Source organism: Rhinopithecus roxellana, chromosome 13 (assembly GCF_007565055.1).
Source record: "Rhinopithecus roxellana isolate Shanxi Qingling chromosome 13, ASM756505v1, whole genome shotgun sequence".
NCBI lineage: Eukaryota > Metazoa > Chordata > Mammalia > Primates > Cercopithecidae > Rhinopithecus > Rhinopithecus roxellana.
This window is the reverse complement of record NC_044561.1, coordinates 90,071,057-90,086,124: the sequence shown is the minus strand read 5'-3', so window position 1 is coordinate 90,086,124 and position 15,068 is coordinate 90,071,057. Positions and strand designations below refer to the sequence as shown.

The window sequence follows — 15,068 nt, the reverse complement described above, 5'->3', positions numbered from 1 at the left end:
AACCTCAAGATTCAACAATGATGCTCTTTTCTAAATCTTCTGTTCTTCACTCCCTCCCTTCCTTCTTCCCTCCTTCCATTCAGTGTTAAAACAGAGTGACCTCACTCATCTGCAGGTCACTGGTATGTAATATTACCACACTCAAATGTGGCAGAAAACTGGGAATTATGCAAAAAAGGCTTTTGAGTAGCATCGAGAGATGTCCTCATATCCATAAACCAAAATTCATTCACTTTGCTCACAGACAAGCCCCTCAGACTAGCATCTAGGACTTATTTATACACACTTTGTAAAAACTTCTAACAGATATTGATATCCAAATTCAATTTCACATTAATTTTCTGTCTTTCCAACTTCTGTTTTAGGTTCAGGGTGTACGTGTGCAGGTTTGTTACTAGAGTGTTGTGGGGGTTTGGTTTACAGATCATTTTATCACCCAGTTAATCAGCATAGGACCTGATAGGTGGTTTTTCAATTCTTACCCTCTTCTCACCCTCCACCCTCAAGTAGGCCTTGGTGTCGATTGTTCCCTTCCTTGAGTCCACGTGAACTCAGTGTTTAGTTTAGCTCCCACTTGTAAGTGAGAATATGCAGTATTTGATTCTCTGCTTAGGATAATGGCCTCCAGCTCCATTCATGTTGCCATAGAGGACATGATTTCATTCTTTTTCTTTTTTTTGGAGATGGAGTTTCACTCAGTCACCTAGGCTGGAGTGCAATGGCATGATCTTGGCTCACTGCAACCTCTGCCTCCCAGGATCAAGTGATTCTCTTGCCTCAGCCTCCCAATTAGCTGGGACTACAGGTACCCACCACCACGCCCAGCTTAGTTTTTGTATTTTTTAGTAGAGATGGGGTTTCACCATGTTGGCCAGGCTGGTCTCAAACTCCTGATCTCAGGTGATCCGCCCACCTTGGCCTCCCAGTGCTGGGATTACAGGCGTGGGCCAACGTGCCCAGCCGATTTCGTTCTTTTTTATGGTTGTGTAGTATTCCATGGTGTATATGTACCGCATTTTCTTTACCTAGTTCACTGCTGATGGACATCTAGGTTGATTCCATGTCTTTGCTATTGTGAATAGTGCTGCAATGAACATATGCGTGCACTGTCTTTACAGCAGAATGACTTACATTTCTTTAGGTATATACCTAGTAATGGGATTGTTGGGTTGAATGGTATTTCCATTTTAAGTTCTTTGAGAAATCTCCAGGCTGCTTTCCACAGTGGCTGACATAATTTACATCACCACCAGCAGAGTATAAGTGTTTTCCTTTCTTCACATCAAGTTCACATTCAGAAGTGGTAATTAGAAGGTAAGAAAGGGCCTGCCATAGGCAGACATACTGAAGGCAGAGAAAGCAGTGGCAGAGCTGACAAGACAGCCCAATCAGCACAGGCGCTCCAGGTGCCTTAAGCAAAACCACATGCTCTTGCCTCCTCCCCAAGCCCTGAAGATGCCCCTGTTTCCAAACCCAGAGCTAGGTCAGTGACCACCTTGAGGAATCCAGACTAGGCTTAATTGTACTCAAGAGAACCAGATATCCAGCACTCAGACCTTACAAAGAAATCAAATATAGGCCCACAGTTAAAAGTATCCATGTTAAAAGTGGGCAACTTAATACACAGCTTCAGGTTCTTGGTGACATAAGCCAGACTAGAGAATGAGGTTATTTCCGTATCTCTTTCTACCTTTTCTACTTTAGTGTGAAATGAAGTTGACTTTACATCTCTCAGTATTCTCTGGTTCCAGTAGCTGATCTTTAATATCTGATCTGATAAGGAAGAAACTTATATTACCTCTTACATTTTTGCCTCCATGATTCTGAATATCACTATGTTCCCCCTCTTGGTTTCACAATATTCCTTTAAAAAAATTTAGAAAATTGGAGAGTAAAGTCTTGACAAACTGTTCTTGGAGAGGCTGTACTCTTTTATACTGGCCAGTTTTTAAACTCTTAATAAAAGGGGTCCTTAACAAACTCAGACTTTTAAATATAAATGGAGAAAAGGCAAAAGGAGATGAAAGAAGTGGCATTCCTGGTGAAATTGGTCAGACGATTTTCAGACTCCAAAGTGTCCTGATAGTTTTATGTGATCCAATCCAGTTCCTGAAAAATCTCTGCCAACAGGTAACAGGTCTTCGAAAGCTTTTGAAGCCAAAGGCTCCCCACCAGCCAGCCCATCTCTCACTAAGTTCTCAGCCTGATTAAGAATGAGAAACAGATACCATGGCACCAACCTGTCTATGAGAGCACAGCAAGACAAATGTAATTGCCTGTACCAGGAATACAAATAGGCAACTCTCAAATTATTCATATTTACACCCACTCCATTTTGGTTGTCTTTCCTTTATAATTTGGCCATACATTGATGTCAAGTGTATAATTTTATCTGGGCTTTATCAGTTACCGCCCAGAGCCATGATTACATGGTGCAGGGAACTTCCTCCCCTTTAGTGAGTCTATCTTTAGTATCTTCTTGATAACCACTTCTTACATTAAAAAAAAAAAAAAAAAAAATCAAAAGGAAAGTCTTGGTTTTCTTACGTGGCTCCAGAATCCCTGAATATAACATTTAGAAGTAATTTATCAACTGAAACTATCGAGCTTTTAGCTGCCACTACAATTTTTCAAAGCAAAGTGTTCTTATTCCTTCTCTTTGTTATTTTTATCAAATTGCAACAGAAATTTTGGGACTTCCATATTGACCATTCAGTCATGTACTAAGTTCAACTTTCATCTTGCCAGTGTCTTCTTTAACTGCTTAAGACTGGCCTTGGAACAATTAGAATAACAGCAAGATGAATAATGGTATGATTTCTGGGAGAACATTTTATAAACAAAATAAATAACAACTGTCCAATCAAGGATTCAAAAGATAATTTATTAGTCTGAGAAGAGGAGTCACATACTATACCCAGTAATACACTTATTTTATTTTTGTGCCTTTATCTTAAAAATATATTTAAACAAAAACAAAGATAATATTGAATTTTCCCATAAACTTTGCTTTCTTATTTACAGTGTTATATTGCAAATAACATTCCATTATACACAAATTAAGGACTGTGCATTACTGTATGTTCTCTTTACATATTCTTTCATAATATAGTCCATACAGCTCAAAGCTATGCAATATTTAAGCTTAGAAAAGCTTGATGAAAGAAGTACAAACTGTATCAATCAGACTATTATTTAAAAAGGTTCTGACATTAATTCTCTGCTGGATTGTTTCACTGAAACCATTCTTTGTTAAAGAAAAATGCCCCGTAAAAGGGATGAGAACAACAGTTTAAGTTACCACAGGATCCACTTAAACTGGTTAACAAATAAAAACACTTTATTACTTATCACTGTTATTAAATGAAGCACTACCACTGTCAAGTCATTTAAACAAGTAGATTTACTCTTCAGTTCTGACACATTACATCAGCGACAGTTGGTACCTCTTTACGAAATAAAAAATGTTTCCTGCAACTTTAGGTTTTACTTGTAAACAGTTAAAGCACACATTTTGTAAAGATGATTTAACCATTACTGGTCACACAATGAGGAGTTTCTATTTCATCCAGGGAGAAGCAAACACACACACTCCACACATACACACACGCACACATGTGCGCACACATGCGCGCGTGCGCGCGCGCACACACACACACACACACACACACAGTCCCGCTCACCCGCCAAAGGCCCGCGTGTCACTAAGCGCTAACTACAGCAGCACTTGTGTCTCGAGCAGTGCACGAGGTTGCAATAGGAATTATAAAACAAGAAAGATAAAACAGTCAACTTCAGTTAAAAATCCCAAAAAGCTCAGGATCTGAAATGCCTCTCAGACGCTTCACGCTCAGCCTGAAGGGTCAGTTCACTGGGCTCTCCAGGCGGCACACCCCACCTTCGATTGCCACGGACTGTCCTGCCACCGCACCGGGAGGGAGTCTTGAAATGTGAGTCTGCAGAGAGACAGAGACAGGAGAGCATCAGGGGGTTCAGCAGTGTCCTACACCCCCACCCGTGTCCAAAAAAGGTAGAGGAAACACCAGAGCATTAGGCTTTCACTTTGCTTCTGAGCATCCACAGACTGTACCACTGGTAAACTTTAGTTACTGAAAGATCGTTTGTTCAAATCGCTGAGAAAATATTTACTGAGCATCTGCTACATGCCAAGCACAGCACTAGCAACTGAGATACCGAGGTGACCAAGTTAGTCAAGACCCCGACACAGAATGTATAGTTTAGTCATATTCACAAGAGTAGCAGTTTTAATGCCAGCTCTATTGAGTATAGTTGTTATGTGAAAACTAGTAATTGTATATGTTTTGTCCTCTAAACAGAGTAACTAAGGATACTTAATTCATGTTTATACCCCAAATTTATTCCTTAAAGAATTTCAGTAGCTTACAAAAACTCTGGTAATTCAATAGCCTAAAATAGGAGAGGAAATGAGAAGAAAAACAAGAGCTTACAAAATAAGGGAAAGACGGAAGTGGGGCTAACAAAGAAATCCTAAGCTGAGAAGTTTGGTACCCATGCCAGAGGCAAGCCTGCTGCCCTGTCTCTCAGTTTCCTAGCAACAGAGATCAGGTTGGTGGTTCATGTAGCATAAGGATCACAGCAAACTCATTGCTTGGATGAGAACAATTGTTCCTGGCACTGAGACCAAGGAGTCATTTCTCCTATAGGTCTTTGTAAAGAGGGCCCTGTGTTTAGTGACTGAGTGAAGACATCAGCTATACAACAGGGAGTTTTGTAGGCTGAGCGTTACAACATCACTCAGAGGAGGCTGGGGCTGGAGGCTCTGGTAGAAGACAGTAAGCACTTCACTCTGTTTCATGAGGGGTCAGGATGAGCTCAGTCAATAATTCCTCCTTTTGGTGATCTGGCTTAATCCAAGGATAGATAAATGTCTGGAATTTCTAAGAAGAAAGAGGGGCTGCATAAACTTCAGGCAATCCTCTCTACTTGTTTCTCTAAATGAGCTTTTCCTAAGTACTGAAACCTTGGGGAGTCTCATCAGAAGACAAGTAACCTTGGTCTGAAAAAGTGTGAGCCAAGATGTGTTTGAAGCTTCCTGTGGTGACTCAGTGGGGCACCAAATCATATAAACAGTGGGAGCTGTTGAAGATAATGTTTTATATGAACTTATCTCCAGAGTTCTTTTTGAGAGAAGTGAGTTTAAATTTCTCTTTAGCCTAAAAACAGACCACTTTCTACAACAAACCAGGATGTCGGCATAAAAAATGCAATAAACTATTTTACATTGAGCAGATGGGTAAGGACTGTGTAGACTCTAGAGTATCCCACAAGCAGAAGAACTTAACAAGGTACCTTTACAATATTTAAATAGCAATGCACTTTTATAGGAATTTGGAATAATGGGAAATAACACATTAAAATGATACATGAAAAAGCAGCAGACATCCATTTTGGGTCATCTCCCTCCACTCCTCGCTGGATGCCATGTCTCTAACACCCTTCGCTGGCTCTTTCTCAAGGGAAGCCTTGACCAGGCACCCCACTCAACTTAGAAGCTCTTCTAGCTCCTATAGCACCCATATGAGCACTTCTCATCCAGTCTTGGTTTTGAGTTTTTAGGTTTCTGTAATTGAAAGTCAGTTATGGGCAGAAGCTTGTGTTACATACATCTCAGTTTCCCTGTACCTGACCGTGTGTTTCACATAGAAGCACACCACTCTGGAAATGCTGAGGGGGTAAATGAGTGAAACAGACCATTCTAGGGCTATGTTTATGTAAACATGCAGAATCTTAAGGCTCTCTGCTCCTCCCATTCAAGAGACAGCCGCATCTTCTAGTGCAGTGCTAGCCACATCCCTGGTGAAGGTGAAGGCCACAGTAAAAGGATTTGGCAGTATCGGGCACTGGTCACTAGGGCAGCTTTTAACTCCAGTAAAGTAGATGTTCTCGCCAACAATGACCTCTCCCTTGACCTCAACTACATAGTCTACATGTTCCAGTATAGTTCCACCCATGGCATATCCCATGGCACCATCAAGGCTGAGAATGGGAAGCTTGTCATCAATGGAAATCCCATCACCATCTTTCAGGAGTGAGATCCCACCAAAATAAAATGGGGCAATGCTGATGCTGAGTACATTGTGGAGTCCACCAGTACCTTCACGACCATGGAGAAGGCTGGGACTCACTTGCAGCAGGGAGCCAAAAGGGTCATCATCTCTGCCCCCTCTGCTGAGGCCCCCATGTTCATATAGGCATGAACCATGAGAAGTATGACAACAGTCTCAAGATCGTCAGCAGTGCCTCCTGTACCACCAACTGCTTAGCACCCCTGGCCAAAGCTATCTATGGCAACTTAGGCATCATGGAAGGATTCATGACCACAGTCCACGCCATCACTGCCACCCAGAAGACTGTGGATGGCCCCAAGGGAAACGGTGGCATGATGGCTGTGGGGTTCTCCAGAACATCATCCCTGCATCTACTGGCACTGCTAAGGCTGTGGGCAAGGTCATCCCCGAGATGAACAGGAAGCTCACTGGCATGGTTTTCCATGTCCCCGTCGCCAACGTGTCAGTTGTGGACCTGACCTACCATCTGGAGAAACCTGCCAAATATGAGGATATCAAGAAGGTGGTGAAGCAGGTGTCAGAGGGCCCCTCAAAGGCATCCTGGACTACACTGAGCACCAGATTGTCTCCTTCAACTTTAACAGTGACACCCACTCTTCCATCTTCCATGCTGGGGCTGGCAATGCCCTCAACAACCACTCTGTCAGGCTCATTTCCTGGTATGACAATGAATGTGGCTACCGCAATATGGTGGTGGACCTCATGGCCCACATGGCCTCCAAGGAGTAAGATCCCTGGACCACCAACCCCAGCGACATCATGAAAGGAAGAGAGAGACCCTCAGCTGCTGGGAGTCCCTGTCCACACCCAGTCCCCTACCATGCTGAGAATCTCCCCTCCACACAATGTCCACGCAGAAACCCTGAAGAGGGAGGGTTCTAGGGAGCCTCACCCTGTTGTATGCCATGAATAAAGTTCCCTGTGCTCAGGCAAAAAAAAAAAAAAAAAAAAAAAGAAAAGGAAAAAATTTTAAGTGTTTTAACTGATATGACCAATCTGTTTGGTTGAAAAGTCAGTCACACTAGTTTGCCATAGTAAAGATTAATCTTAGATTTTTTTTGGCCGGGTGCAGGTGGTTCACGCCTGTAATCCAAGCACCTTGGGAGGCTGAGGTGGGCGGATCCTCTGAGGTCAGGAGTTCGAGACCAGCCTGGCCAACATGGCAAAACCCCATCTCTACTAAAAATTAAAAAAACAAAAAAATTAGCTGGGTATGCTGGCACATGCCTGTAATCTCAGCTACTCGGGAGGCTGAGGCAGGAGAATCACTTGAACCCAGGAGGCAGAGGTTGCAGTGAGCCAAGACTGTGCTGCTGCACTCCAGCACTCCCTCTCAAAAAAAAAAAAAAAAGGCCAGGTGTGGTAGCTCACGACTGCAATCTCAGCACTTTGGGAGGCCAAGGCAGGAGGATCACAATGTCAGGAGTTTGAGATCATCCTGGCTAACATAGTGAAACCCTGTCTCTACTAAAAATACAAAAAAAATTAGCCAGACGTGGTGGTGGGCACCTGTAGTCCCGGCTACTTGGGAGGCTGAGGCTGGAGAATGGCGTGAACCTGGGAGGCGGAGCTTGCAGTGAGCCCAGCTTGCACGCCACTCACTCCAGCCTGGGCGACAGAGCAAGACTCCGTCTCAAAACAAAACAAAACAAAACAAACTTAGATTTTTTTTAGGTACTGACTAACTAAAATTCTCCACCTTCCAAGTGATGGTGCTGTTAGAATAGAGATGGAGCTCTAGATTCTCAGATGCAAACAGCCCCACACCAATGGGACCCGCTGGCCATGTAGTAGTTATCATTTGCTGCTTTGTTGCTGATTCCCAGAGAAGCACGGATTCTTGAGGTTAACACCCCTTGAAAAACTATCAACTTATAAATTAAACTGACTGTTCAAAGCCAATATTATTAGGGCTATATCTTTTTATAAAATCAAATACACTGGATTAAAAAATTTAGCTCAAAGATTCTAAAATAAGAAAATTAAAAGTAATATAGAAAGTATATAATTACCTGATAACCTAATCACAATCTAAGTAATAGCTGAAATGTCCTATCATTCATACTCAATGTTAAGATCTTTTAAGACCACCTTAGAAACTGCTCTTGTATGGTTTCTAAGAAAACTGCACATGACTTAATTTAAAAAGTCTGCTTCCAGAGAGAGACCATTGGAGGCATGAGCAACATAAACAGTAGTCAAATGGGGGTCCTGAGTCTCGTACGTTTGTTGTGTTATGCTGCATTAATAACATTCTGACAAATCCAACACCAGGAGGAACGTGAAAAACACTAGGGTAAACTTGTTTGCGTGGGCATTTTCCTTCCTGGAAAAACTCTAGCCTTCTGAGACACAAGTGTGTTCAGCTCAATTTGCTGTTACCATGTACTTTTGAAGAAACAGAGATCCTTTTTTTCTACCACTTTCCCTTCTCCCATTAATTGTTACTTATTGTTCAAATTGCTGAGTAATAGAAAACATCTAATTTTTCATTCACTAACAATGTCACATGAACTTTAATATAATCTGGAATACTGTGTATAGTTTATAGAATAAAAATCCATTTAACAACAAGTTAAGCTTCTCTTCTGTATTCATCACTACTTGGGCAATGTAAATATGGTACTGTGAGATTGTACTGTGAACTGGGTATTACCTTATATCCTTGCATTGTGAATTCTTGCCTGACATGATAATAGTCATCCTCAGCTTTTTTTTTTTTTTTTTTTTTTTCTTTTTTCTTGAGATGGAATCTTGCTCTGTCACCTAGGCTGGAGTGCAGTGGCTCGATCTTGGCTCACTGCAACCTCTGCCTGCCAGGTTCAAGAGATTCTCCTGCCTCAGTCTCCTGAGTAGCTGGGACTACAGGTGCATGCCACCACACCTGGCTAATGTTTTGTTGTTGTTGTTGTTGTTGTTGTTTTGTATTTTTAGTAGAGATGGGGTTTCACCATGTTAGCCAGGATGGTCTCGATCTCCTGACCTCATGATCCGCCCCGCCTCGGCCTCCCGAAGTGCTGATTACAGGCGTGAGCCACTGCCCTCATCTTTCTTTCAGTGCCACAAATGTGATATACCTTAAATGACTAAGTCCAGAGAGAAAGGCAAGAGAAGGGCTGGGGAAGTGTGTCTGGTTGGATTTTATTGCCTTGTTTCTACTGTGGGCTTTTAAATTTTTTTCTGTCTTAATGAGTTGAATCAGGAGATACTGCCACCGACCCCCTATCCTTTTCCCAGAAGTTCCCTGCCCATTGCTTTTTAAGAGCTATCTTTCAAAGAGACACAAATTTGTGAATAAGTATATTCTAGGCATTCTTTGTGTGTAGCATTAAACCTTGGAATGTAGTTAACTGCTCTAAAAATAGAATTTGGTCTTCAGACTTCATCCTGAAAGCAGATGTACTCAACTAGCTGACAGTTTCACATGAACCTTCTTAATATAGTCTGGAATAATGTGTATATTTTATAGAATAAAAATCCATTAACTATAGGTGAAAAGATCTGGATGCCCACTTACTAAGCCTGTGTGATGCTGGGCAATGGAAAATGAAGACTGGGTTAGACGGTCTCTAGAGCATCTTTTCAGAGTTTGGACAATCTCTGATGCTGACTTCATTTAGCTTGTGTATACATTGTTAATGAATCAAAAAAAAAGGTATTTACTTCTATTTTCTCATTGTCTTAAAGTATTAAATAGGCCAGAGCAATTCTGAAGATATAATTTCCAAGTTCAACCAACCAATCAGAAATATCAACAGAATGAGAAAGGAATGCCATATGTTATTCATCTTACTGTGTGTCACTCATACCTCATTCTCCACATTGAAAACAAGGATGCCATAAAAGATCACTAGCAAACGTGGATGAAACACAAAGATGACATCCAGGTGAATTTCATTGTCAGCACTGAAACAGGGATATGTGAGGGCAAAAAGTTCTATTGTTCTCACATATACATATCATGTTTAAGCAGCCTTAAAATACGATTAAAATGCTGTCTGATGAGAGCAGCACGTCGTACCAGCCTCAAGGCCACTTTGGTTCTTACTATCACCAGGCTCACTGACACCATACTTCAGTCAGAGGCAACATCAGACAAGAGTTCCCTCCTATTTTTAGGTTAAAAGCCCTGTGAAGATACTCACATAAACATGGCAAGCTCCACAGTACCTATTATTCCACCACTCACGTGGAGAATTATCATGAATATTCCCTCTTGCTACAGGTGATAAAAGTGTTCCATTATTTAACAAATATTTATTCTGCAAGTTATTATGGGGGAACAGAAGAATGAAACACATGGATCTTGCCCTGAATGCAATTGTGTCTTTGCAGGATGCAGAAACTAGTTCCTTGTGAAATCTTCACAATAAGTCCCTAAATTTGCATAATGCTTTAGTTTCCATAGCGCTTCTAAAACAATGAGATCTCCTCAAAATACCACGTCAGACAGAAAGATGTATACTACACCTATTTTTTTTTCAGATTAAAAAAAAGAACAACAAATGAGACTCAGAATGGTAATGTGGTTTGCTTATGGTCAGAGAGGAAGTGGAAAAATGTGAATGAAAGCCTCTGCACTCCAAATTTAGGGCTATCTTGACTCCCCCTGAAGACTTACCATGAAGAAGGATTCTAAATCTGGCTCTGTTAAGAGACATGCCTCTACCTGCAGGAGGCTTTGGAAAAGCAGGTTTTCAGGGTGAAACAAGGCTTGCTCAGGGAAGCTACTGGCACAAATCTTACTGACAAATTTCAAGACGATTCTGAGACTCAGAGAAATAGGTTTGAGCCTCAACTCTGTTGATAGATTAGATAGTTTCTGCATTTGGAAATCACTGGCTTTCTGGGTTTCAATGTCTTTGTAGGTAAAAGTGAAAAACTTCAACTCAGTTATATTCAGAGTTCTTTCTGATTTTGACATTCTACAGAGTTTTACTACTGAGGGTTTTCTTTCAGGTCTGTAAGGGGAGGCTCTGGGTCACCATTTCCTTGGTCAAGACAGCACAGTTTCCTCTTCATAGGGAACCTGGTCTCAACATCCTGATGATTTGTACTAGGTGAAACCCAAAATGTCATTTATGGTCTTCTGGTTGGTAAGCTGCCAGGTAACAGGAATCTTACTATAGTTTGAAAAGAGCATCTTCTATTTGAAAAGAAATGAAAGACTAACACTTAAACTATCATTAAGAATGAGGCCACTCTCCATTTGTGTAATGGACAATTTCCTGAGAATCTCAGTTAATCTGTCAGTGAGGAATTTTGGAGGGGAAAAATACAAACCACCAACAACTTATTTGAAGAAAGTTCTCTTTGTCAAAATCTTGTGCTTCCTGACTTACTGATCTGACTCGTGCCCCCAAAGAACTGTTAAGGCACTGCAACCCAGAAAGCAGCATTTCTCAAGCTGACTTCTGCTGGGTCCTGGGAAGTGCTCTTTCTTTAAAATAAGCGGGGGTCAGTGCGGGAGCATGGGCAAAAGCTGCAAATGTACTGCTCCACGTTGTTCTACCCTTCTTAGAGCTAGACAGGCACATGAGCACAGAAAGGTTCAGACATCCTGCATTCAAAAGACCTGTGTGACTCTGTAAAATTAGTTCATCCCAAATGTCAAGGAATGCCTTCCTTTAATACTAGCTGTACCTGGAACTACTACAAATAATATGCTGAAACTTTCCTTTTATTTTGCTCCAAAACTTAACCTCACTTTCCTTTGCTGATTCTTCCTCATCTCCCCAACCACTAAATGTTGGAGTGTCCAAAGACACAACAGACCACTTTCTTCCACTCATTTTAAAGAAAAATGTCTATGAAGTGTTTTGGATATAAAGTGAAGCATCTGGTTGCACTGGAAATTGAGGTGAGAACAATAACTCTATAGATCTACCTCCTCCTCCAGTTGCCACTCCATTTCTTTACTTCCATTTACAGCAAAGTTCTTTCAAATAGTTCTCTACACCTATTACCTCAAATTCTTTCCTTCCATTTTCTCTTTAAGCCCTCTATAATCAACTTTTCGCTTTCACCTCTCCACCAAAACCCCTCTTTATCGAAATAAGAAATGACTTCCAATGCCAAATCCAATAGCCTGTCCTCAGATCTAATTTCACAAGGTCCAACAACAGCATCTGATAAAGTTGATCACCTGCTTCTCCTTGAAACACCTTTTTCCCTTGTTTTTTAGGACACCACTGTCACCTGGTTCTCCTCTGACCTCTATGGCTGTAACTTCTCAGTCTCTCTGGCTGCTTCCCTAACTTATTACTACAAAAGTTCCCCAGGGATCTTTTCTCCTGTCTGTGTTCACGTCCTTGGTGATCTCATCCAAATTTTTTTTTAAAAAATTTATTCTTCACAGAATTGGAAAAAACTGCTTTAAAGTTCATATGGAACCAAAAAAGAGCCCGCATTGCCAAGACAATCCTAAGTCAAAAGGACAAAGCTGGAGGCGTCATGCTACCTGACTTCAAACTATACTACAAGGCTACAGTAACCAAAACAGCATGGTACTGGTATCAAAACAGAGATATAGACCAATGGAACAGAACAGAGTCCTCAGAAATAATACCACACATCTACAGCCATCTGATCTTTGACAAACCTGAGGAAAACAAGAAATGGGGAAAGGATTCCCTATTTAATAAATGGTGCTGGGAAAATTGGCTAGCCATAAGTAGAAAGCTGAAACTGGGTCCTTTCCTTACTCCTTATACGAAAATTAATTCAAGATGGATTAGAGACTTAAATGTTAGACCTAAAACCATAAAAACCCTAGAACAAAACCTAGGTAATATCATTCAGGACATAGGTATGGGCAAGGACTTCATGTCTAAAACACCAAAAGCAACGGCAGCAAAAGCCAAAATTGACAAATGGGATCTAATTAAACTAAAGAGCTTCTGCACAGCAAAAGAAACTACCATCAGAGTGAACAGGCCACCTACAGAATGGGAGAACATTTTTGCAATCTACTCATCTGACAAAGGGCTAATATCCAGAACCTACAAAGAACTCAATCAAATTTACAAGAAAAAAACAAACAACCCCATCAAAAAGTGGGCAAAGGATATGAACAGACACTTCTCAAAAGAAGACAATCACATAGCCAACAGACACATGAAAAAATGCTCATCATCACTCGCCATCAGAGAAATGCAAATCAAAACCACAATGAGATACCATCTCACAGCAGTTAGAATGACAATCATTAAAAAATCAGGAAACAATAGGTGCTGGAGAGGATATGGAGAAATAGGAACACTTTTACACTGTTGGTGGGATTGTAAACTAGTTCAACCATTGTGGAAAACAGTGTGACGATTCCTCAAGGATCTAGAACTAGAAATACCATTTGACCCAGCCATCCCACTACTGGGGATATACCCAAAGGATTATAAGTCATGCTGCTATAAAGACACATGCACACGTATGTTTATTGCAGCACTATTCACAATAGCAAAGACTTGGAATCAACCCAAATGTCCATCTGTGACAGACTGGATTAAGAAAATGTGGCACATATACACCATGGAATACTATGCAGCCATAAAAAAGGATGAGTTTGTGTCCTTTGTAGGGACACGGATGCAGCTGGAAACCATCATTCTCAGCAAACTATCGCAAGAAGAGAAAACCAAATTCCGCATGTTCTCACTCATAGGTGGGAATTGAACAATGAGATCACTTGGACATAGGAAGGGGATCATCACACACCGGGTCCTATTGTAGGGGGTGAGAGAGGGATAGCATTAGGAGATATACCTAATGTAAATGACGAGTTAATGGGTGCAGCACACCAACATGGCACATGTCTACACATGTAACAAACCTGCACGTTGTGCACATGTACCCTAGAACTTAAAGTATAATAATAATAAAAAAAAATTCATATGCTGAGATTCCCTAATATGTATCTCCATCTTAGTCCTTTCTCCTAAACTCCAGACACACATATCCAGCTACCTTTTGGGCCTCCCCATTTGATGCCTAACAGGCATCTTGGAATTAACATGTGCAAAACTGAGTTTCTACTACTTCCCCCCCAAGTCTTTTTCCCCCACTTCACCTTCTTCCTCACCCTAGTAAATGGCAATTCCATTCTGTTTAGGCCAAAATCTTAAGAGTCATCATTGCCTTTTCTATTTCCCTCACATCTCTATCCAACCCATCAGCAAATCCCATTGGCTCTATCTTAAAATACACACAGAAGCCAACTACTTCTCATGACCCATGTGACTAATGCTCTAGTCCAAGTCATTATTATCACTCATCTCTATGGCAACAACCTTCCACCTGGCCTCCCTTTCAGCAGCTGGAGTCACCTCTTAAGATGTAAGCCAGTTCATATCACTCCACTGCTCATTACTCTCCAATGGCTCCCATTTCAGAGGAAAAGCCCCAATACTGACCATGGATAAAAAAACTATGTAATCTATCTGGCCTTCCATTGCCTACTCTGACCCACTAAGACTGGCCTTCTCACTACCCCTGCAACACACCAGGCACACACCTAATTGAGAGTGCTTGCACCTGCTGTTCCCTATGCCTGGAATAGGTTCTTGCCTTGCTCCCATAAATCCTCCAAGACTTTACTTGAATGACACCTTTGAAGTGAAACCTACCTAACATTGGAACCACTGTACCTCCTAACCCCTTTCCTAGCTTCACATCTCTTTTCAGCACTTATCACAAACATAGTATAGGCCTTATCTTGTTCATTATTTCCCCCACCAGTATGTAAGTTCTCAAGTACAGGGATTCTTGTCTGCTTTGTTCACTATGATGTCCCCAGAAAAGTGCCTGAATATAGAAGGCACTCAATGATGACTGTTTAATAAATAATTCATTCAAAAAATGAGATACTGTGTTTTATCAAACTTTTACTCCTAAGTAAACTGAGTTTTTTTAAATAGCTGAAATCTCAAGCCAAGTATTAAGGCTTCCTTCTTAGTCAGTCAT

At 41.2% G+C, this 15,068-nt stretch overlaps 1 protein-coding gene across 3 annotated transcripts in view; it reads right to left on the bottom strand.

Moving 5' to 3' along the window:
• Positions 1–2,861: 2,861 nt before the first annotated feature.
• Positions 2,862–15,068, bottom strand: part of TASP1 (taspase 1) — a 276,754-nt gene continuing 264,547 nt past the window's right edge. For all 3 annotated transcript variants that reach the window (XM_010355262.2, XM_030915488.1, XM_030915489.1), the window contains one exon: positions 2,862–3,956. In XM_010355262.2, coding sequence (XP_010353564.1) covers positions 3,864–3,956 — 93 coding nt within the window. In that variant the 3' untranslated portion in view covers positions 2,862–3,863. The remainder of the gene's footprint in view (positions 3,957–15,068) is intronic.